Source organism: Taudactylus pleione, unplaced genomic scaffold (assembly GCF_031769625.1).
Source record: "Taudactylus pleione unplaced genomic scaffold, aTauple2 ptg000086l, whole genome shotgun sequence".
Taxonomy (NCBI): Eukaryota; Metazoa; Chordata; class Amphibia; order Anura; family Myobatrachidae; genus Taudactylus; species Taudactylus pleione.
This window is the reverse complement of record NW_028284488.1, coordinates 6,639,674-6,665,955: the sequence shown is the minus strand read 5'-3', so window position 1 is coordinate 6,665,955 and position 26,282 is coordinate 6,639,674. Positions and strand designations below refer to the sequence as shown.

The following is a 26,282-nucleotide window of genomic DNA, read 5'->3' as shown; positions in this document are numbered from 1 at the left end:
CGTCAGGATTTCGACGCCTATCATTAGTCCTGTCGGGATTGCACAGTCGGGAAGCCGGCGGTTGGCATTTCGACCGTCAGCTTCCTGAATGCATATAGTCCAGGCTAATATCTATTGCACACATCTGCAAAACCACCATCACTGTGTGAATACTCAGAATAAGGTGCAATGAGGTTATGAATACGCAATACCAGGGAAAATTACAGGGCTCTCATATGTTTTATGCAAAGATGTCCCAGAATCACACAAGTCTTTTTTTCAGTGTAGTCTCTAATAAGAAGTTAATATTTCCGTACTGGGATGTAGTCAATATGTCGACAGTCAAAAGGTTACCACCATGAAGTCGAATGTCATAATGTCGATACCTACAAAATGTTGACACCTACAAAATGTTGGCACAGTTAAAATATTGACAGTCAAAATGCTGACAATAACATTTTAGAGTTAGACTTAAAATTGGGTGTCGACATTATGTACCAGTCCACATTGTTCAACATGTTGAATTTTGCAAGTCGACATTGTGGTTGTCGACACACTGAACATGTCGACATGTACTTGTTGACATAATGGTGTCTATATAATTACTGTCAACATTGTGATTGTCAACAAAACCTACTCAACCTCCTTTACCAACCCTAGTTATATTTGTAAAATGTATTGATATTATGCTAAAAGTTACTATGATGGGAACAATTTGGTATACATATTTGATACATCCAATAAAAAAACTTGACGTGGGCAAGGATATATCTTGCGCTTACCATATTCGTGCACTGCTTTTTTCAGGGCAGTAAAGGGTCTCCTGGATTAAGTGGCTTTAGGGGACCAATTGGACATCCAGGACTGATAGGAGCCTCTGGACCTCAAGGACGTGAAGGACCCAAAGGAGATCCTGGTGCAAAGGTAAGGTGTTTTAGATTTCCTAATAGTTTTTTTTAACCTTTCTTAAATTTAAAGCTGCACTAACAAGAAAACATTATTTCCTCCCCATCCCTTGAGGCTTCTCCTTATAGCCATAATTTTTCTTGGCGCTCCATGCAACCTTGACACCTACTGAAAACTGGGGCTGTCCAATGCTGCAGTGGTAGAGGGAGTTGATGTGGGGTGTGCAGAAAGACCAATGAGAAGCTGCAATAACAGACATTGCAACTTCTGATTGGTCCTCCCAATCGCACCCCCTTTCTCAGCCTTTTTTAAGTGGTGTATGAATGTTCTCTTCAGTGCTAGCCACCATGCCATCTACTGCAGCATAGTCACATGGTGGTTAGCCTTGCTTCCTTATTGTATTGGGGTCATGGGTTGGATTCAGAACAAAGGCCTTATCTGTGTGGAGTTTTTGTGTGTGTGTCAGGGAATTATGAGTACATACAGTATTCTTTGTACAGCTCTGCTTAATATGATTAATGCTGTTTAAGTAAATAATAATAATTCGACACTACAATATTTACATGATATGGACATTTATGAGAATTCCCTAGCTTTAATTCAATGACTACATAATCTTTCTTTTCTGTTTGACAAGAGCACATTTAGAAATACAGAACTGTGCTTTTGTACTGGATAGGAATAGTATGGCAATAATGTACACTGCAACAAGTCTATTCCTTTAAAAATTACTTTGTGTATTAAACATTGCTTTGTTTTTTTGAATTTCATTTTTATTCAGCCTGCCTGACGCAATGAAAGGAGGTTATCTCCGAAAAGTCTGCTAATGAATTGTTTGTTATTCTGATAAAGTTAAATGTAACCCTGATTAAGGGTTAAATGAAATACAGTATTAATAGACATACATATTCTGAGGTAAAACATGCTTAATTTGTTCATTCTTTAAGAGATAAGTTTTAGTAAATAATATGTATGTACAATTTATGAGAGAGAAATAAGCATATATGTTTCATGTATTCATATGACAGTCTATGTTGTAGGGGCGGAGTGATATGACTGGGAGTGGTTGGGTTCCTGTCAGAGAAAGAAGGGCAGGCCACACATCTAAAGATTATCTTTCCAACCAGCCAACTAGTTGATTGGTTGGAATGAAAATCTGGTAACATATGGGAGTTATGATCAGCAATTTGCTCCTAAATGCCAGAAAACAGATGAAAATGGTCGTTCAGACAAGTTTGTCAAATGTTTGGTCTAAACAATTTGTTCAAACAACAGTTCTTGTCCATTTTCCTGGCAATTGGGAGTAAATTGCTGATTGTCATTTGCTTTCATACCTTACCAGATTTTCATTCCAACCAATCAACTAGTCGGCTGATTGGACAGATAATCTTTAGATGTGTGGCCAGCTTTAGTGTGGAAATTACCTTCTTTCAACCCCCCCCCCTCCCTCCTGTGTCCTGACCAGCAATCAGGCGGTCAGGCACATGGGGGGTGGAGTTGGAGAAGGAACACAGAAGCTGTGAAGCTGTGAAACTGGAGATCCTGAACAATAGCACTCATTCTGCCATAGAGTTGGTTACCTGCGGCATCATCAGCAGCAGTGTTCAGTGGTGGTAATGGTGGAAGTGCCCGGAAGGGGCAGTGTCTCATTGTGGAGTGGGCTGTAAGTGGAGGTCCCGGCTAAGCAGACAGGAGACGTCCCTCTGGCTAAGGAGGCTGAGGCTGGACGTTACCGCTAAAGAGGTATTGTACAAGTGAGGTGGGCTTGACTGCTTAAGTAGTGACTGCAATCAGTGGTAGCGCCACCTGTTGGCAGCAGTCCGTTCTCCCCCCCCCTTCCTTCTGGGATATAGAAGGCCTAGAGTGCTGTCAGACAGGCTGTCAGAGGTGGTGATTGGCAGTAATCACAGGAGAGACTGGGAAGCACACCTATCTCTGCAACTGCAGTCGGAGCCGGAGTTTGGTGATCGGCAGTGAGCTCTATAATTGAGCCCTCACACACAGAGGCGCTAAAGAAACTGAAAATACAGGCAGCAAACCTATAGAGACTATGAAATAGTCAGGTTACAGTATACAGTATGCCCATTGCATAGCAGATTTCTTTTTCTCTGCATTGGCCAGTAATGGGGTAGTATTTGACCTGCAGCCCACATTGATAGTTAGGCAATAGACAACCAATAATTGGAGTACAGGGATTCTATGTCAGGAAACTAGTAGCAGGTGATCCCTGGAGTTTAAGGGACTCCCTCATCAGGCAGAGGAACAAACTGCAAGATATATAGGACTTATTGATTCAAAGAAAGAGTATAACCTGGTTATATACTCCATATACTCCATATACTTTTTAAAGCTGTACTAGCACCTACTGAATGCATTTTACTAACCACCACCACCTACTACTTGGAGCTCTGTGACTGCTTCTCGCAGCCGTCAATTTCAGGGCTCCTCTGCTTCTCTCACATCCGGGGCGAAAACTGAGGGGTATGAGCAGGAGGGCCAATCACCCCATATTGAACCCCCTGCCATTTTGAACTGAAGAATGGCAATGAAAAACAGCTGATTGGAGCAGAAAAGGGGATCCACTTGAGAGGAGAATCACATTAGTAAAATTTTGTAAAATATTAAGATAATATTATTTTGTGTCTTTTCTACTACATAAAGTAAGCATCATATTATTTCTGTAACCATGTGTAAGGGCGGGTAACCACTATCCATGAGCGATATTGTCTAGTGTTTGCTCTGCAGTGCTGGACTCAATGTCGTTAATGACATTAAGCATTGTTCTGTCTCATCACTTGTCATGTGGTCAGAGCATCGACTGCTACAAAGCAGTTAGAGAACATGGGTAAATGTGACAAATTAGTCACAGGTATACGGAGACAAAGCAATTGCCAGGCAAAATAATTATCTCCCTTAAATTAGGTATATGATGAATTGTTAAATTGGGGACAGGGAATTGGGGATACAGCTCTGCACTAGGTTTTGGTTTAAACAAGAAATTATTATAATGGCCCCAAATGGTTAATATATATCACATGAATAATTGATCTGTGGGGGTGCTGCCAAGGACAATAGAAAAATAAGCATATACAGAAAGAAAGAAAAGTATTGTCTCTTAGTTGGCGCACATGAAGAAATAAAGAAAGTCAATAAAATGTAACTTTTATTTCATTAATACTTAAAATTCACTTTTACTTTTTGTGTGAAATATGAATTAATAAAAAAAAAAAATATTTATTGAAACGAAGTTGTAATCTGAGTGTTGTTCTTATTGATAAATTATTAACGATGCATATCTATCTATCTCATATTATATATTCTGTTGACCTTTCAAAGGAATAATATTAATTCACTAGGCATTGATTAGTATCCAAGTAATATTGATTATCTCTTAAGTACATCAATTTAAAATTGAACTTAATAGGGATGTTGCAAAACTCTTTGTGGGAAAATTATTTGCTGTCTCGGATTATTACCACATGGGATCATGTATCCAATATCCAATACACAGGCATCACCCTCCCATTAGAGTGAAAATATGATGAATCTTTATTTGAAGTATTTATTAAATTCACCATACATAGAGAATATAAAGGATAAGTTGCATAGGATTAAATAAAAATAAGATTTATTTTGCAGCATTCATAACCTTATATATTAATGAATATTCCTATTGTATATACTTCAGTTTGCAATACCCCCTATTGGATACTAATATATTGCTCTTTGAGTATTGTGCAGATGCTTATTAATTACAGCGCCCTCTATTTGGGTATACCCATTGCACAGTAATGATAAGTACATAAATGTTACAACTGTAGCACCATCTATTAGGTACCTATATATTACTTGTATGAAAACTGTGTGAATAGTATAATAACAGCGCCCTCTCTTGGGTATATTTTACTGTACAGTAGTCATTTACATAGATGTGTTCCAGTTGCAACACCACCTATTGGATGTTTACATATCGCTTAGTAGTGGCTGTGCAAAATGTCCTTTATTGCAGCGCCCCCTATTGGGTGTATCTACTGCGCATATAGGGTCAATTATGGCTCTAGTGTAATATGCTCCCACAGTAAATGATATAAATTATATGTCCAAATCATTTGTCATCTCATTCAAGCACTTGGTGGGATGCATGTAAATACAACGATCTTTGTAGGTTATAAAACAGAGCACAGGAGAGCGGTCAGAGCTGCACAGTAGTCATTTACATAGATGTGTTACAGTTGCAGCACCACCTATTGGATGTTTACATATCACTTTGTAGTGACTGTGCAAATAATGTCTTTTATTGCAGCGCCCCCTATTTGGGTGTTTCTACTGCACATATAGAGTCAATTATAGCTCTAGTGTAACATGCTCCCACAGTATTAGATATAAATTATATGTCCAGGTTATTTATCATCTTGTTCAATTATCAAGTGGAATACATGTAGATACAACAATCTTTTTAGGTCATAGAACAGAGCACAATAGAGCGGTCAGGGCCGCTCACGCCGACGTACGTTTCACAACTCAAGGGTTTTTTCAAGGCATTATTTGCACTGTCACTACAAAGTGATATGTAAACATCCAATAGGTGGTGCTGCAACTGTAACACATCTATGTAAATGACTACTGTGCAGCAAATATACCCAAGAGAGGGCACTGTTATTATATTATTCACACAGTTTTCATATGAATATATAAGCATCCAATAGATGGTACTGCAGTTGTAATATTTATGTACTAAACCATCACTGTGTAATGGGTATACCCAAAAGAGGGTGCTATAATTAAGACGTGAGCGGCCCCGACCGCTCTCCTGTGCTCTGTTTTATGACCTAAAAAGATCATTGTGTTTACGTGTATCCCACCAAGTGATTGAATAAGATGACAAATGATTTGGACACATAATCTATACCATTTACTGTGGGAGCATGTTACACTAGAGCCATAATTGACCCTATATGCGCAGTAGATACACCCAATAGGGGGCATTGCAATAAAAGACATTTTGCAGTCACTATAAATCGATATGTAAACATCCAATAGGTGGTGCTGCAACTGGAACACATCAATGTAAATGATTACTGTGTAGTAAAATATACCCAAGAGAGGGCGTTATTATTATACTATTTACACAGTTTTCATATGAATATATAAGCATCCAATAGATGGTGTTGCAGTTGTAATATTTATGTACTAAAACTAAACCATCACTGTGCAATGGGTATACCCAAAAGAGGGCACTATAATTAAGACGAGAGCGGCTCTGACCGCTCTCCTGTGCTCTGTTTTATAACCTACAAAGATCGTTGTATTTACATGCATCCCACCAAGTGCTTGAATGAGATGACAAATGATTTGGACATATAATTTATATCATTTACTGTGGGAGCATATTACACTAGAGCCATAATTGACCCTATATGCGCAGTAGATACACCCAATAGGGGGCGCTGCAATAAAGGACATTTTGCACAGCCACTACTAAGCGATATGTAAACATCCAATAGGTGGTGTTGCAACTGGAACACATCTATGTAAATGACTACTGTACAGTAAAATATACCCAAGAGAGGGCGCTGTTATTATACTATTCACACAGTTTTCATACAAGTAATATATAGATACCTAATAGATGGTGCTACAGTTGTAACATTTATGTACTTATCATTACTGTGCAATGGGTATACCCAAATAGAGGGCGCTGTAATTAATAAGCATCTGCACAATACTCAAAGAGCAATATATTAGTATCCAATAGGGGGTATTGCAAACTGAAGTATATACGATAGGAATATTCATTAATATATAAGGGTATGAATGCTGCAAAATAAATCTTATTTTTATTTAATCCTATGCAACTTATCCTTTATATTCTCTATGTATGGTGAATTTAATAAATACTTCAAATAAAGATTCATCATATTTTCACTCTAATGAGAGGGTGATGCCTGTGTATTGGATATTGGATACATGATCCCATGTGGTAATAATCCGAGACAGCAAATAATTTTCCCATAAAGAGTTTTGCAACATCCCTATTAAGTTCAATTTTAAATTGATGTACTTAAGAGATAATCAATATTACTTGGATACTAATCAATGCCTAGTGAATTAATATTATTCCTTTGAAAGGTCAACAGAATATATAATATGAGATAGATAGATATGCATCGTTAAAACTACCCTTGGTGTATGTATGGATAAGATGTGAGGTGCAGAACTCCCCTCATATAACTGAAAACGCAATGAATAGACCCACAGAGCTTCCACCTGTGACTATGAAAGGGAATTACTAAAGTAGTGATTTCAGATGAATTGAAATGTAATTTTTTGTTATAAGGGTGAAAAGGGGAAAAGAGGAAAATCCCTGCCATGTCCCCAAACGGAACCAGGAACACCAGGACAAAAGGGGCTAATGGTAAGTAAATAAGTGGCAGGGCTATATTTACTAAGTTGCTGATTTTCAAATTGATTATATTTGGTGGTTTTGCCCACAGGTTTAAATTGGCAGTAATACTAAAGGGAATGGTTTCAGTAGTAGTATTGCAGTTCACTCGCTGCGCATAGACTGCCCGGCAGATTGAGTGACAGGAGAAGCCGTTTGTGGGTGGTGACAGTGGCTGGCCGCTAGAGACTGGGGAGTGGAGGTGCGAACACAGGCGTGCCTGAGTGTCTCAATGCCATTTCAGAAGCGTGCATAATTAAGAGGTAGCATCATAGTACATGTCACTTGTCTGAAATTTACACTGAGCTCTAAGCGCTCGTAGTGCTTGCGGCAGGGTATGGTCAACCACAAGTGCTACGATCGCATCCTATGGTACTCGATGTTACCGATGGTTGCATGCACTTCTTAGAGATGAAGTGCGCAAGTGGGCATCTTAAGACAGGATAGTGGGCGTCTGCATACACAATGCAATCGCACTCTAAGACATAGTAGGCGTGCTAATGCCTTGCCATGCGATCGCCTGCCTTGCCGAATTTGCCAATGCATCTAGCGAGCGGGTCTGAATCCAGCCCTAAATTTGTCCATAAGCTCTGTTTTACAATGTACTTTACCTGCATGCTTCATCTCTGTAATTTTGGGGTTTAGTTGTCTTTTAACTTCAGGTGTTGGTGTGGGCACAGATAAGTAATGTGTAGATGGTATAGCCGTCGCCATTTTCCCTGTGATTTTTGCTGCTCTTGCAGCACCGGCCCAGCCCTGCAGAGCAGCACTCTGGAGACTGCGGATAAGTATAACTATATATGGGTGCAGGGTGTGTGGTGTGGGCCTCCTGGACCAAGGGGCCTGTGTGCACCGCACAGGGCCGCCATCAGGGGGGGACAGTCGGGACTACTGTCCCGGGCCCAGTCACTCAGACAGAAAAAGGGGGCCCGGCCCGCTCCTACCTCGCGCCTGCCGCCGCTACTGCAGAGCAAGTGCAAGTGAAAGGGCCCCCACCCCCGCCCTACACCCACCAGCCCGAACCGCCGCTACTGCACAGCGGTCGAGGTGTAACTGGGCCGCTGACAAAAAGTTCCCGGCCCTGCTGACTGTCTCTTTGTCCCTGTCCCGATGTACAATAAAGTTATCTGGCCCGCGTGACGTCATAACGTCACCGGGCGCCACAGAAGGAGAGAGAGGAGCCGCGGCAGTCACCTGAGGAGCAGCGCAGCAGTCTGGAACAGAACAGAAGAAGAAGGAAGGGTAAGAACTTCATATGCTGGCTGAGGCACAAAGACACTGGAATAACACTGTGTGTACAGAGAGTGAGGCAGAAGGGGGCTGGAAACACCACACCACAGTGCAGGGCTGGAGAGACACAACATACTGTAAATGTATTTACTCAAATAGACCTAGTAGAAATTATATATATATATATTTATCTTCTACAACTATCAACAGCCTGTCCTACAAACATTCCCCATGTGCAGCAATCCCTCTGTTATCCCTTTTCAGTTGTCATTTTGGTGCACAAGGCTTTCCCTGCTTTCCTACATCCTGGCAGAAGTTTTGTTCAAATGTTGCCAGAGCTAATAGCATCTTGAACATATATGGGCCCCAATGTAATAGCCTGCTATTTGCAGACACTGGAGCAACCAACCTGGTTTTCCCTTAAAACGAATTGTCACTTTATATCTAGAAATTACTGTATAACGTTAGTGCTGGTTCCTGTGTATGTGTGTGTGTATATGTGTGTGTGTATATATATATATATATATATATATATATATATATATATATAAATAAAATCTGGAGGGGTATCATTGGCACATATGCTGCATGATATATATATATATATATATATATGTGTGTGTGTGTATATATGTGTATATATATATATATATATATATATATATATATAAAATCTGGAGGCATATCATTGGCACATATGCTGCATGTGCATCTTGAAGTGCGTATAACTCTGCATATCGATATAGCCAAAAGGAGAGGTGTGAGGCTGCATTATGCGGGAAGAGGGGGGCCCTGCCTACTTTTTAGTCCTGGGCCCCACTATTTCTGAAGGCAGCCCTGGCACCGCACACCCAGCACCAATTGTAGATACGCCATTGTGTAGTGTACAGACCTGCAGTGACGTCTTAAAGTTGATATGTTCTATTCTTTTTTCTCTTTCTATCTCTTTTATGTGAAACAAGCAAATTCTTGTACAGTTTCGGTGTTATTAAACCTTATACAGAATGCTAATTCAGCCACCATAAATGTATAACGTGCAATTTACATGACACATAACTTCTCAATAAAAAAGCTAATTCAGCGTATAAGTCAGTGGTGGGTGGGTCCCCCTGGACCCAGGGGCCCGTGTGCACCGTACACCTTGCACCCATTATAAAGACGCCTCTGTCTTGAGGACAGAGATTTGGAACCCCTGGTACACGTATAATCAGAGGCGTCACTAGGGTTGGTGTCACCTGGTGTGGTAGCTCATGGTGTCACCCCCCCCCCCTCACTTTCCATAGATGTTATATTACTGTGACCGCGGTATCCAGGGGTGACACAGATGGGCTGGATACAAGGGTCACAGTAATCTAACATCTATGGAAGGTGAGATATCGAGTGGTTTCCAGAATCTAAAATTTGAGGACTCCCTTGGTTGTTCATGCTGATACATAAGTGGTGTATTCCACTTAATAAAGGTACACCCCTACTCACACAGAGGGTGACCACATCTGGTGAAGGTTACCGATATGTAATAATATTGCACTAGGAGGCGCTCCTTATCCACCTTTTGTTTTGTAATATATATATATATATATTTATATATATATATATATATACACAGCTACAAAAGACGGTGCACTCCACAAAAATTGATGTATTCAAATATGCACGTTGGACACCAACGTTTCGGGACCACCAAGTGTTACCTTGACAAAGGGACATTGTGGTCCCGAAATGTTGGTGTCTAACATGCTTATTTGAATACATCAATTTTTGTGGAAGCCTCTGAGTGCCGCCGTCTTTGTAGCTGCTTGTGGACTGTATTTACGTGGAGGGCACCAGAGCTGCTGAATGCTGCTCAGAGTGAGTGCCGATCCAAACAGGCTACACAATGCCCACAGTAGTGCCCCTTATACAATTATGACTGTAGTAGTGCCCCTTATGCAATGCCCACTGTAATAGTGCCCCTTATACATAATGCCCACAGTAGTGCTCCTTATACAATGACTGTAGTAGTTCCCCTTATACAATGATGACTGTAGTAGTGCCCCTTATGCAATGCCCCCAGTAGTAGTGCCCATTATGCAGTTCCCCTTGTAGTAGTGCCCTTTTATGCAATACCCCCTCTAGTTGTGCCCAATATGCAATGCCCCTGAATTAGAGCCCATTATGCTGTAGCCCCAGTAGTGCCCTTTACAGTACCCCCAGTAGCACCCATTATACTGTACCACCAGTAGCTCCCCTTATGCAGTGCACCCAGTAATGCCCCTTATGCAGTGGCCCCAAAAATGCCCCTTATGCAGTGGCCCAAAAAATGCCCCTTATTCAGTGGCCCCAGTAATGCCCCTTATTCAGTGGTCCCAGTAATGCCCCTTATTCAGTGGTCCCAGTAATGTCCCTTATTCTGTGGCCCCAGTAATGTCCCTTATTCTGTGGCCCCAGTAATGCCCCTTATTCAGTGGCCCCAGTAATGCCCCTTATGCTGTGCCCCCTTCCCTGTGCACTGTCCACTACTTACCCTCTCTTCTTGACCTGGCCTGCACTCGAGGCCTGTCACTTGCTAAATAAATGGTCCTCTCTCTGGCAGCGCTCACAGTCGTAGTCCCTCCGGCTCCTTCTTCTTCTCCCGCAGACTCCCAGAAGCACAAGCGGAGCCAGCGTGCAGCGCGCGATGACGTCATCGCGGCCGGCATCCAGCACCACACACAAGCACAGAGATTCTCTGTGCCTGTGTGTGTCTCTGGATGCCGGCGCGATGACAGAATTAGCTGAGCGCTGAAGGCGGCGGCGTGAAGGACCAGCGGCATCCAGCTCATGGAGTCGGCGGGGACCAAGTGCGGTGGAGATGTATCTGAGAAGGGTGCGGCCCGCGGGTGTGAGTGCTGCTCTTCTTGGTGTCACCCCTTTGAAGGGTGACACTCGGTGCTGGCCGCACCCCCCGCACCTACCTAGTGACGCCACTGCGTATAATTAATGTATTCCTAAATACATATTTTTTTTGTTCTATACATAAAGTTTCAATGTATGTTACATTTAATAAGCTATATATAGCTGTTGTAACCAATGGATTTTTCACATGGCTTTTCAGTAATTTATTAGCTTTCAGCATATTATTATGAAAGTTATACTTAATGTGGCTAATTCTGGCAAGCTTTGCATACAGTGCATGCGCAGATGGGGATTTATGCATTTTATCACATTACCATCCTATTCTAAAGGCCCGTACACACTGGACGATTTTTTTGAATGATATAAACGATAACGATATCATTGATCGATATATTGCTCTAATCGTCCAGCATGTATGCACTAAACGATGAACGATGCACGGTCCCGCGGGTCGTTAACGATATCTCCAGTCATCTGTGCTTGCAGCTCAATCTGGGGATATCATTAATAATGCCATGCTGCCGAATGCAGCATGGCCCCGCGCCCCCCCCCGCCCCAATGTTGTTCGTTGTTGTCGGCATCGGCAAGTGTGTATGCACTTGCTGATGCCGGCACCTCTGCTGGGTCTGTCGCTGATGAGGTTGCTCCGTACACACATCGTCCAGTGTGTACGAGCCTTTAGTCGTATGGAACTCAGGCGCAGCAGTGTCTATGAAATTGGGCATTTTGTGGAGGCAGCAATGAGAGCGTCTGGAACATTTTTTGTGATGATGAAAATAGGGAAAGTATTTCAGTTTGGTAATTAATAAATAGTGAATGGTTTCTCCAAATACTGTTAACTATTCATAAAATATTTTACTATTTTTCAGGGAGAAGATGGGCCTGAAGGTCTTAAGGGTGACAAGGGGCATCCTGGGCTCTCAGTAAGTACTCCTGTTCCAGTGTGTTTCCCCAGTACAGGATTGTCTGTCTTAACTAGTCAGTAAAAACTTGAATATGTACTATAAAAATATTTGCAAGTCAACACTTTCCACTGTAAACAGATCAAAAGCCTCCATCATATGTCCCTACATTCATTCAGAAAATACCTCTAAATCTATCGCAGTACTTATGCCACCCCCCCTTCCCCTCAGCACCTCTGCTGCTGCCCCGTAATGTAAACTTATATAATAAATGCATCATCTTCCTGTATGTGCTTTTATTGCTTCCAGAAACATGCAATTGCAAATGCTCATTGAAAAAGTGAGTGAATTTTTCTATTCAATGTGATTATTACCACAAGACTGCTGAACTATTGTGCAAAGTAACATATATGGGAATAGGAGATTCCACGATATTAAGCTGAAACTCAAAATGCTAGAGAAATTACACCAAAACCTAAGTAGTGCAATATCTTACAGAAGCATGAGCTTTGCTGTCTACTGACAAATCCTTTTGTGAAAATATTACTGCGTGAAACCTAGAGGACAGCAAAGATACAGCATGAAATTTGGTCACAGAGTGTGGACAAATGATAACATTGTGGCTTTATATCCAAACCAAGAATTATAGTATATCCAAATCACTGACAATGTGATCAATGTACTACAACACATGGGAAACCAACTGTATCAACTTATTTATGATGAAGTACTAATGAGTCATTTGTAATGCATTCTCTGGTATCCATACCTCTGCTAGCATGCGCCTCCTCTCAATTGTGTGGGTTAAACTGGGCAATCTTCAATATCTGAAAATAACATTTTGTAACCTGTAAAAAAAACCATATAGTTTGGAGGCCAGAACTGAAACCATATCCACTTGCTTGCCGAGATCTACCTAGCAAATTTTGACTTGGGGAGCAGGCACAAAGTATACATAATTTATTCTAGTCTGCAAGTGGAAAGCTATTTTTTAATCACAAAATAAAAAAAAATCTATATAGTAGAATTCACTGCTAAAAATGACATCATTCTGTTACACACAGGACCTTACGTGCACCATGCACATCCAATATAAGTGTCCTGAGAAAAAGACAGACATTAAAACAAAACATAAGGTACGCTTGAACAGATGACAAGTGGTAACCGGTAGTCAGGTTCTTCACATGGAGGATAGAGAGTGGAGAGTGGTCACAGGGTGTGCCTTGGACAGTGTGTCAGAGGCATGGGGTGTATAGAGGCAGGGGGTTGGTTGAACACTAGCATGTGACCTCCCTAAAATTGGTGGTGGACAACATTCTAAACATGAAATTCCAATACCTTAGTATGAGAGCCCAGTGCACTGACTTCTTCCTCCCACTCATGGTGATCAGGTGAACAGTGCTGGCTTAATAGGTGGGACAAATGAGAATCTGACCAATGAGAGCCTTGAGCTTGTGAGTTCTGACCAATAACAGAGCAGCCTCTTAAAGGTCGACAGGTAATCCCTGTAGTGCATGCCCTGTACAAGATTAATAGAGGTGGAAGCAGCACTAACGTACACAGGAAATATACTAGATGGGTGTGAGATTCTCACTGCCGACATTCTAATGCAATAGGCAGGTGGTGTGCAGACCATGTTGTATAAAACCCTGCAGATGCTGGCCCTCTGCCAAAGAAATGATAATGGGACTGGACACCCTGTCCCCTATCCCTGTCCACCACTGTTGCTCTGCTTACTCTGGATCTAAATGTGGTTATTCACCAGTATGCAGTGTTGTACACATCTATTTAACCACACCGCCTTATCCATAGACTTGGTTTCATAGCCATCATAATTATCAACACCAGCCCTATACTAGGTACAAAACAGCCATCTGAAAACAGGTGTATCTTTGTGTACACACAACTTTGCATAGCCCCCAATTCTATCAGCTCATCCTTGTTAGACTTTGCATACGTCCGAATGCCCATTTACCGCCCAGTTACCATTCAACTACAAGAGGCGATGCGACTGATTTACTGTACATAGAATCCTGAATTGACTGTAGGGAATGCATAGTGTGACAATATACCATGTTTGTGTTGCTTAGTAGTCAGGTTATTTTTATTCCTTACAGTATTTAAAAGAAATTTTATATTCAAGCAATTCTGTGTATTAACCACTTAACTGATGCGGTCAGATGGGATGCAACCGCAGCCAGCATGCAGAGATCAGCTGCAACAGGGGGATTGATCATCATTCCCCCCTGCATGTGGGGCAGGGGTAAAGCCCATGGGGAGGGGGGGGGGGAAATAGTAAATAATACACTGGTCACAGGGGAGGAGGGGGATGTGTTCAAAAAACAGGGATGTATTACACCGGGGGTGTTCTATAACAGGGTCTGTTTTACCACTAAGGGGGTGGGAGGTAATGCTAATGGGATCTATTGCCACAGAGGGCATATTGTCAATGGGGGATGGTAGGTAATTTTACAATAGTGGCCTATGGATATAGTAGGGGTGTGTATGTGTGTGTCTGTCTGTCTCACCCCAGGCATATTTTTTCCAAAACATATATTTGAATTAATTTTTTAAAATATATTTGTATTTTATTTAAATAAATAGGAAAACAACACTTTACATGTTTAAAATTATAAAAACAGAAACACAATAAAAAAAAGTAAAGTAACTTCCTAACAGATAGCTGTGACACCTCTCTCACTGCTCCTGATAGAAAGCTTATTTTTATGACTGAGGAGACTCTTCATTGGTAATATCAGTCTCTCTGTAATGTTTTTGCAGGAGGAAGATGTGAAGGACTTGGTCAGAAAAGAGTTGAGTGATAAGTGTGGTAAGTAGCAGTAATTAGATCAAGCTCCATCTGTTACTTGCTAGATTTCTGAACTGTTCTCTATATTGAAGCAATTTAAATATCAGCACAAACTGCATATTAGGTGAACAATAGAGCAACATTAGGTGGTTCATATTAGAAAGAATCTGCTGTGTAATGACAGACATCTTGTTCTGGTCACAGATTATTTCTGCATGTAAAAGCTTGCAATTTAGATGGGTTAGACACATCACCTATTCCTCCTTTGTCTCTAGTACATCAAAGTATCTAATGTATTAAAATGCACCTTTACTACTCCTAGGTTTGCATAGCATTTAATAAAATACCTTTATTCGAACAATATGAGTAAAATTGGAAAAATTTGCATTAATGTCTAAATTAGAGAGCGAGAGTGACAAGTAATAGTGAAACCTGCAGTCTAGTCATTGGAATATATTTACTAAAGTGAGAGCTTTTAGAAGTGGAGATGTTGCCCATAGCAACCAATCAGATTCTAGCTATTATATTTTAGAAGGTGCTAGTTAAATGTTAAGTAGAATGTGATTGGTTCCCTATTACACACACCAAAAGCAAAACTCCCTTCGACCCTCCGCTCCAATGTTTTGTTCTGGGATACCTACAACGTATGGCTGAAAGTTAATGTGTATTTGAAGACAGACCCTTTTTCATCCCCATATGTCCCTTTGTGGGGTAACCCAGCCTTTCCTCCCTCTCTGGACAACCGCTTGTACAAACAATGGATTCATAATGGTATCATGTCCATCAAAGATGTATTGGACCCAAGTGGCACTATGTACTCATTTGCACAGTTACAAGAGAAATATGGTCTCCCAAACTATCAATTTTTTATGTTTTTACAGGCACGTCACTATATTCAATCATTGGCTAATCCCTTGCGGAATTCAGACACTCCAGATGTTTTATCTCATATTTTCACTTTATGTCGTTCAACTAAATTTAGAATAAAGAATCTTTATGGCCATTTAATTGAATTGCCCATGCAGGTTTGGTCGACTATAGCATTGGCATGGCCGACAGAAATACCCAAATTACATGACTTTGAATCAATTCTAGTAGGTCTAGATGATGTTTTGCCGTGTCTTAAATCGGCACGGTTGCAGGAGATTCATCTTACAGTGCTTAACCGTACTTATATATCTCCTGCTCAAAGGAAGCATTTTGTACCATTAGAGACCAGAAGGTGTGTAAAGTGTAATTGTTCAAATGCCTCTCTCTCATAATCTGTGGTACTGCAGGAAGATTACCAAATTTTGGAATAAAGTTGTTATTATCTAAATTCTACACCGAAACTTAAACTATCTAAGAATGCTGCCACCCTTCTCTTTGCTGATTTCTCGGTGTGGAAAACAGAATCCCCCCTAGATTTGTGGAAGCCTTCCATGAGAGTTATGGTCACAATAGCCAAGCATTTAGGGGGTCATTCAGACCCGGTCGCAAGCGTTGATAGCTCGCAACCGGGTCGATGTTCCCCCACTGGGCATGCGCACGTCGGAGCCGGCTCCAAAGTGCGCATGCGTGAGACACAGCTTGCGACGGGCGCTCCGTCGCTAGGGGTCTCGCACCAAAGGGGGCGAGCTGTCGATGGTGAGTGACAGCTCGCCCCGTTTGGGAGGAGGGCAGGGGGCGTGAATGAGGTCCTTAATCCTCAAATATTGGATCTTAAAATCAGCTCCTACGCTGAATGAATGGAAAACTGCCCTATTCTTAATGTTAAAAAGGGGATTATGGCCTTCTCAAATAAATGGGAACCCTATATACAGTGTTTAACTATTCAAACTCAAAACAACATTTGGAAAATTTTTGAACATACAGAATGGTTTCTATTACAATAGATCACCTAGGATTCTAATTCTGTATACCTCCATATGTCCCTTTTTGATGTACTGTACTTTGTTTTCCTTTTTTTTTCTTTTCTTTTGTCTTTTCCGCCTTAAACGTCGGGACTACCCCCCCCTGACATTCTACTCGATTCTATTTTGTGTCATATTTTATAATACTCTCTCTTCTTAATAATCCCCTGTAGCGACTAAGGTCATTGTGTAATGTGAACTCGGAGCCGTAGCTAGACTTTTTGGTGCCCTGTGCCAGAAAGAGCATTGGCTCCCCCCTCCTTTTTCAAAGGAACATAATGCACCCAAAAAAGGGGAATGGCCTCATGGGGAAGGGCCAGGAGATGCTGGGAGGAAGTAAGAGGAAGTTATAAGTGAGAATGATAATAAACAGAAATTTGACAGGCCCAAACAGCGCCCCCTGACCTGTGGTGCCCTGTGCCATGGCACCGGCCGCACTACCCTAGCTACGGCCCTGTGTGAACTGTTTGAGGTGATAAATTGCACACTGCGGATTTCATGCTTAGACATATAGACATATTGCTTTGATAATTCTGTGTAGTATATGTAATTCTTGATATATTTAGTATTTTTTCCGACACTTATTTTGTGTATTATCTTTGCATTTTGAATTATTTACAGTTTATATTTGATCTAATTTGAAAAATTGAAAAAATTAGAAACAGTGATTTTATATTTGTTAACTTCAAGACATAATAATATTTTTTTTTATTTGAATGTTTTAATGTATTCAATTCTTGAATTATACAATGTATAACAATTTTTCGCTGTTCAATAAACAGATTTAAAAATTAAAGAATGTGATTGATTGCTATGGGTAACATCTCCAATTCTAAAAACTCACTTTAGTAAATATACCCCATCTACTCTACCTGGCAAACAGTCTCTGAATAAAGTTCTGTCATACCCCGCTGCTTTCATCCATGGTGGCCCAATCGCCTACAACAGTTTCATGCATTCCTGCAGATCTACATAGGACTACTACATAGCTTGCACATGTTTTCTGAAGGGCTATTGAATAAATAATACATATATAAGATTTTACATGATAAAAGATGCTGCAAAATAATATCATGAAGAATGATAAATGTTATATATTTTTTTATTTCTTTTACATACAGCATTGTCCTTTTTACGCTATACATAGCGGATGGCACATATCCCTCCTGCTTCTTTGGATTTTACAATTATAGTATTAATAAATGTTCTGTATTAATGAATGATGGAAAGGTTATGTCCACTGCCAGTTTACATTACTATACAGATTTGTACATGTCCTGCAACTATATGTAACAAATCAATAGCTGTACCCTCCTGGCTTCCTATGATTTTCAAACTTAGGGGGCAATTCAAAGTGATGTTCCGCTGGGTATCGCGGCGGTGCCCAGCTGGGCACATATTGGCCATTTACAGTAATCTCTGTGGGATGCAAGAACAACTTTGCGATGCCGGCAGGTGCGATGTGCCGTTCCAGATTGCATATTGCTCCCATCGCTTTGATCCTTATGGATTGGTATCCCTGACATAGTGATATTTTATTTGCTATTTGTTACAAATAGTTCTATTGTGTCTCCGTCGTTGGATAAAACTGCATAAAGAAATAAGCTTTTTATGATCCCAGTAATAATATAATAGCCTGGCAGGTTATTGCAAGAAATAAATAGTCTTGTAAATAATAACAATTAGAGCAGACCTTTGTGTATTGGGAAGCATGTTGGAACAATATATTATTACAAATGTATTATTTTCAAAGAAAATTAACAATATTCTGGAAATCAATTATCTATATCAAATGTATTTTATTTTTAGCTTTTAGCAGCTATGTCCACAGAGCTTTCAAATAGTTGAACATAATTCTGTAAGACAATACACTATCTGTAACATCTCCATGGATACCTCAGGTGCTGCTTCCATAAAATGTTATAATCACCTCTTCCAACATGAGCCATTTCTCTCACAGAGGGGCATATAAATGCAGATTCTAAGCATCACTTGGATGTACAGTATGTAGGGTGGACTGCAGTACATATTGGAGATATCTGCTGCTGTCACCCTTTTTCAAACACAAAAGCAACTCCCACAGCTTTCTACGGATGCTGCTAAAATGCCGAATTTGCCAAGCTTCGGAATGCTTCGCTGGTAGCTAACGCCATTGTAGCCTGTGGGACACCTTTCACGGCTGTTCACACATGCGCAGTCTGATGACCGAGCATGCGCAGTAGCAAGGCCGAGTCCCGAACCCAGAAGTAAAGGGATTGCATTAACAATCACTTCCAAAGGTCCCTACACACTAGACGATATTTTGAATGATTTTGCCAATTCTGACACATCGGAACGACAAATCGCTCAATCGTTCAGTGTGTACGCACTATGGACCTGATTCAGACCCGGTCGCTAAGTTGCGCTCGCTCACTGTGAGCGATTTTCGCCTGTACGAGCATGTGTATAATTCGCAGTGCACTTGCGCAAGCCAGTCTTTGCGATCGTATTTTGGTTGCTTATAAGCCACTATCAGTTCGCTACTTTGAGTGACAGATAGTGCTGTTTGTAGGTGGTAACAGGGGAAGGTGCTTGTAAATGGGGGAGTGGTGTTGCAGACGCAGGCGTGTCAGGCCGACAAAACACCGTTTAAAGGGTGTGCGTTATTAGCAAAGTAGCATCATTGTACATGTCACCTGCATGTATTTCAGCCAACACTGATCACAGTGCTTGCGGCAGGGAAAGGCTACCTCAAGGGTGTCAGCAGCTCCGATGGCTCTCAATGTTACCGATTAATCCTACATGACGTGTTTTGTGAGTGGAAAGGGGGTGTCTTTATACACTAGCGATTGCTCAGTGCCGTAGCTCGCTAAGACATAGGGCCTGATTCAGAGCCGCTCGTAAGCGGCCGCTCGTTCGTTCCGAGCGATGTTTGCCCAACTGCGCATGTGTACGGATCGTAATACGCATGCGCGAACCCATCAGTGCTGCCGAAAATCGTTTGTTCGCTAAATAGCGAACGCCTGCTAATTTGAGTGACAGGAGGAGGCGTATGTGGGTGGTAACAGGGGAAGGTGCTTGAAAACGGGGAGTGGAGATCAGAACGCAGGCGTGCTTACAGGTCAAAACGGGCGTTTTATGGGTGTGCATAATTAATACAGCAGCGTCATTGACCACTTCATTGGGTTATTTTATAGTCAGAACTGCTCGCATGATTGCGGTAGGAAAAACCAACCACAAGAATAGCAAGCAGTTCATACGCTGGTCGATGTATTCGATTAATCTAATAAATAGCGGACATGATGTAGGATGCGAGCGGCCAGGGGGCGTAGTTTCCAAAAAAACGACCGCAAGTTTTGTTCGCTCGTTCAGACATAGAGGCGTGAACAGACCGCAAAAAGCGAATGGTTCATTTGAATAGCCACCCCTTTTTTCAGAATGAACGACCGCAAATAGCTTCCGGCTCTGAATCAGGCCCATAGTCCTTACACTACACAGTGCGATTGCAAAATTTGCATACCTGGCCCCTTTTGGAAGCGAGCATTCGCGCCTTGGCGACCGGGTCTGAATGAGCACCTATGTGCGCTCCTGCTGCGTCGTTCGTCGCATCTTCAGATTTTTTGTACATGCAGGAAGATCTGTCAATCTCGTTAACTATTCCCTGCAGATCGTCCAGCGTGTACGCTCTACACAACGACCAGGCATTATGGTTACATTATATATTTAATGGTCTAGCCACCAAACGACGCACGATATATCGTTTGATCATGTGTTAGATTGCACAGTGTGTATGCACTAGATCATTTTCTGGGAGTTCAGGGGAAACCGTTGACGACATTGCATTGTTTGCAAGTCGTCTAATGTGTACCTAGCTTAACACATGGCAGGGACAGGCTCCTATCAGAACCCGTCCCTGCATGTGTTTAATAGTACATCGCCGCAAAAATCGGCAACAAGAAATTATAGTTATTAGGACCAATTCCAGATAATTCATAAATATGCCACAAATGTTACTCTGACCTTCCACTCCACTTTTTTTTTTTTTTTTTTTTAAAGTAAACTGGTATGAAATATTCCTTTCCCATTATCTCATGCAAACTGAATGTATAATTCAAATAGCATATGTATAACAGTGCACACCTAGAGTAACCTATCAGCAATTATTTTTAACTAGTGTAGCTCAAGTAAGGCTAATATAGGTTAGCATTACTGCCTCACAGCACTGAGGTTGAGGGCTCAATTCCCGCTATGGCACTAACTGTGTGGAGTTTGTATATTCTCCCTGTGCTTGCGTGGGTTTTCTCTGGGTACTCTGGTTTCCTCCCACACTCCAAATATATACTGATAGGTTAATTGGCTCACAATAAAAATGAACCCTAATGTGTGTGTGTGTATGTGGTAGGGAATATAGATTGTAAGCTCCACTGGGGCAGGGACTGATGTGGATGGACAAATATTCTCTGTAATATGTGTGCGCTATATAAATAACTGGTAATAAATAAATAATAGATGGTACATACCTACTCTCTCAGAATATTGCTTGATTCTCCCGGAATCCGGGTAGAGTAGGCCAACCTCTTGGATACCCCCTACAGTGAATTGGGTGGTTCAAGGTATGAGATTTCCATTGAATTGCGTCATCGTGGCCTTGCCCCACACTTTACAATGCTGCAAATTGTTGCTTTGTATAAAGAGGCAGGGCCACCATGATGTGATAGTAACAGCATGCCCCCCTCACCTCCTGCCTGGCTGCCGTAAATTGCTCTGATGAATAACAGATTGCAGGGATATATAAATAATAATGAATTCTGGAAAGGAAATATGTCCATTCACTCTTGAAGTGAAAACACTGGCCTTGCATTTAAACACACTGATATGTAAAGAACATTTCTGTAGCTGCTGTAGGGGACTGTAAGTTGGGGACTCTGATTTACAATATATTTCGGCGTTGACAGATTCTACCCAAGACAGCTTTTTTAAATGTTTCACAAAAAGAACAGGACAGATTGTATTCAATGATTTCATGTAAGCAATGCAATACAGTCTACAAAAATGAAAAATATTTTCAAACTTTCATCACCGGGACTTCTCAAAGGCAGAGCTGGATTTAGGGAGGATCTTAGATGTAGCTCTCCCCCCTGAACGGAGCTGACCCTTCACCCACCCGCATCTACTCCTGGGAGCATCTAGGATCCCTCCATAAACAGGATTGGCTGGTGTCCATGAAAGAGGCGGAGAAGACGGGGGAGGAGGCAGTCTTCACTGCTTTTCTCCCCTCAGGAGTCACATTATGCCATCCTGAGATGGCACTTTTATTTTTGAGAAGCAAAACGGAAAGCGCAGCTTTTTGTGCCTTTCTGAATCACTCTCCCCATATAAGGAAGCAATATCTAACTAATCAGGGGCACTGCTGGCAGGGGCTGGCTGGCAACTTTTAGCCTGGGGGGCAAATGCATGCAGGCGGCCCTGGCAGAGGAGTAGCGTGTAGCCAGGGTGCCCGAAGAACGTGCGTGCTACGGCAGCGCCACCCCTCAAGTGTTTCAGGGAGGAGGCGGGTCCATATGGAATTAATGTAAGGTAAAAATAAATATTAGGGGCAGCCCCCTGTCGTAGTGCCCATATGCAGTGCCCCCGTGTGCCACAGGAGAGAACACCCTTATGCAGGACTCCAGTAGTGCCCCCAGTAGTGATCCCCCCCTATGCAGTGCCCCTTGTGCCCCCAGTAGTAAGGCCCTTATATAGTGCCCCCAGTAGTGGTCCCCCCTGTGCAGTGCCCCTTGTGCCCCCAGTAGTAAGCCCCTTATATAGTGCCCCCAATAGTGGTACCCCCTATGCAGTGCCCCCAGTAGCAGTCCACCCCCCATGCAGTGCCCCCAATAGTGGTAACCCTTATGAAATGCCCCTTAAATAGTGGCCCCAGTTGTAGTCTCCCCCCTATGCAGTACCCCCAGTATTGCCCTTTATATAGAGCCCCCAGCAGTGGTCCCTCGATGCAGTGCCCCCAGTGGTAGTCCCCTCCCCCCTATGCAGTGCCCCTAGTAGTAGTCCCCTCCCCCCTATGCAGTGCCCCTAGTAGTAGTCCCCTCCCCTTGTAGTGCCCCTAGTAGTAGTCCCCCCCCCTTGTAGTGCCCCCAGTAGTAGTAGTGCCCCCAGTAGTAGTCCCCCCCTTGTAGTGCCCCCAGTAGTAGTAGTCCCCCCCTTGTAGTGCCCCCAGTAGTAGTAGTCCCCCCTTGTAGTGCCCCCAGTAGTAGTAGTGCCCCCAGTAGTAGTAGTCCTCCCCTTGTAGTGCCCCCAGTAGTAGTAGTCCTCCCTTGTAGTGCCCCCAGTAGTAATCCACCCCCCTGGTAGTGCCCCCAGTAGTAATCCCCCCTGGTAGTGCCCCCATAGTAATCCCCCCCCTGGTAGTGCCCCCAGTAGTCCCCCCCCCCCCCCCAGTAGAGAGAGACTTAATAAATAAAAAAAAAAACACTTACCTGAAACTCCCGCTCCTGGTCCCGACGCTTCTACCAGCTCCTCCAGCCGCTTTGCATTATGGGAGAGACGTCGTCATGATGAAGTCTCTCCCATTACCCACTGCGGGAGCCGGAAGATGGCTCCCGCAGTGGGAGCAGCAGCAGCCGATGAGAGTCTGACAGACTCTCAGCAGCTGCTGATTACAGCAAACACACAGCTGCTGGCTCCGGCGGCTGTGTGTTTGTGCTGTGTAGCGCTGACCGAACTCCGTCCGGTCAGCGCTACACACGTGGTGCAGTCTGTGTTACATTGACACAGACTGCCCGCGGCCCGCATGCCGCTGCGGCCCGGGGGGCACATGGCACCCTGCCCCCCGGCACAGCCCGCCACTGACTGCTGGAGAGATCTGAGATTTATTCACGGTAATCCTTTCTCTGAATAGGGTGAAGCAGTGAAAAGCTCTGTTATCACTGATAAAGGGCTTTACACTGCTACAGTACATGAATAGACCCCTGTGTCTGCTGGGCTGCCCTTTGGCCTATGAATGGAGCAGCTATGGCTGGACATGCACAGTAGCTCGATTTGGGCCACTTTGGTATTCAGTGCATGGAGAGAAGCATCCACAGTGCTTCTATCCGCAATAGAAATAGAAAACGTTTGGAATTTGGGCAATTTCAGCTTCAGGCATTATTCTAAAATCAAATTCAGGTACATATTTGTACATAAATGATACATATATGATGTACATAATTAGATACATTTAAATACTTAATTTATTTCAGCTGTATTATTTAGTTATGTAACAAATAAGCAATGTGTTGTTTTCTTTTTTATTAATAATGGGCCTGATTCGGAATTGTACGCAAACCCGTTGGTTTACGTACAAATTAGATGGTGAGGCATCTGCGCATACTGTACATAGGGCCTATTCTGCAGATGTGCTGAGCGGGTCCAGAGTGATCACTCACATTGCCCCCTGAGCCTATTTAAGGATGGGGAGGGGGTTTGCGACCAGATCCGTTCCATAAAATGCCTCCTCCATTGTGTGGGAGAGCTGAGGCCAGAGTCTGCGTGTTCCAAAGCAGACTTCCTGGCCCCAGCAGCATGAAAGCACTGGCTATCCTGCGTAACCTAAGGGTTACTTAGGATGGCTGATGTTCATGCAAGTGATCCGATGTCTGCTTCTTCGGACGCAGCTGCGGATCACTGAAGCATGCTGGAAGCAGCTTTCTACTACGGACTCCTCCTGCTGTTTGTGCATATGTTAGCATCAGTGCTGCGTCCAAAGACGCAGCAGAGATGCTGAATCAGTCCACATCAGAATCAGGCCCAATGTCATCTTCCAGTTTGTGATGCCTTAGCCATATACTCACTGGCGTTTCACCACCATAATTTTAAACACCAGAGACATTATATGTGACATTGGTTCTAATTCTGTTCCGGGAACGCAATGGAGGGCACTCCATGCAAAGAATGGAGCACTGTGGCAGTAATAAGCACCGGCATGGTGCAAGTGTTTATAAGCACATGTATTTAGGCGCCAGTGGGTATATGTCTGACCTATTTATATAAAAGTTTAATGCAATTGTTATGCAGTCTTTGTGTTATTCCTTGTATTGCACACTCTCACTGAATCCGTTTTGTTTCTTCACAGCATGCACAGGTAAGGATGTGGACCCTTAAGGTAAAACAAAATTCCACCCATAAAAAGAGATTACTTATGTGTTGATGCAACAAAACAGATGTTTCTATTTCAGTACTATATATACACTATAGCTTCATTTTTTTCTATAAAGTTGTACCTGTAATTGACAGTACTAGTAGCATCATTTTGTTACTCACTTGTGCTGCACTGACTGCATTCTGCCTTCCTCCAGCAGTTAGGGAAATTAGCACTAATCTTTACAGCTTGCCTACTCCTTCCTGATAAAGGGCCCCATTTATAAACGAACGAAAATACCAGCGGCAATTTTAATTTAGTATCACTGTGATACAAACAAAAATGCCACTAGTATTTATTAATACTTACCCCTCCAGCGAGGTCCCGCAAAGTCCTCGTCCTCGGAGAGGTCCTCCACTGGGCTGCTGACAACCTAACGCTGCCAGCAACAAGGCTCCAGTGTTATGCGCATGTGCGACGGTCCATCTGCGCATGTGCATGACACGGAGACCTGGCAGTGCCTGGAAGGCTTCGCTGAAGCCGGAAAGGCACCGCCGGGTCTTTTTTTCCGGCAATGAGGTCCGCATCGCTCTCGCCATCTAAAGATCTTAGATTACCGCTGTTTATTAAATACAGAAAGGTGGCATAACCCCTTTGGCGAGCGCTAAAGGGGTTATGTTTCGTTAGTAAATGGAGCCCAAATTTATGTACCAATCTTTTCATATGCTGTGTTTCCTCAGCCTGCAATAAGAATTCAGAGTGTACAGTAAGCATCAACTTCAGACTTCTGGTTGCCATAGTGACCACGATTTGTCCAGTCCCAGTGTAGTTTTTGCACAAAGTTACTTTGTGATTTTAATAGGTGAAATATGCATTGCTCTCTAATTTGAAAATGTATGTGTGGCACTATTGTAAATTCATGTGTACACACATTTAGGTGTATAGTTGGAATGTGAGCATAATTCTGTTTTTCCGATGTTTAATGTCCCTCTTTGCACAATGGAGATAGGTATGTCTTGGTGTCACTTAAAGTAAATAGCTACAATTTGTGTTAAGTATGTTTTCTTTCTAAATCATTTTTCTATGTTTCAAGCCATGTGCTCTACTTTTTCTGTTTGGACTACATGTGCTTGCTAGAAACCCACTGGAAACTAAT

The 26,282-nt window shown here is 42.5% G+C and overlaps 1 protein-coding gene across 3 annotated transcripts in view; it reads left to right on the top strand.

Moving 5' to 3' along the window:
• LOC148529144 (uncharacterized) overlaps positions 1-26,282 on the top strand; it is a 486,130-nt gene that overhangs the window by 443,763 nt on the left and 16,085 nt on the right. For all 3 annotated transcript variants that reach the window (XM_088468693.1, XM_088468692.1, XM_088468691.1), the window contains exons 93-96: positions 787-903; positions 7,223-7,300; positions 12,301-12,354; positions 15,115-15,163. In XM_088468693.1, coding sequence (XP_088324819.1) covers positions 787-903; positions 7,223-7,300; positions 12,301-12,354; positions 15,115-15,163 — 298 coding nt within the window. The remainder of the gene's footprint in view (positions 1-786; positions 904-7,222; positions 7,301-12,300; positions 12,355-15,114; positions 15,164-26,282) is intronic.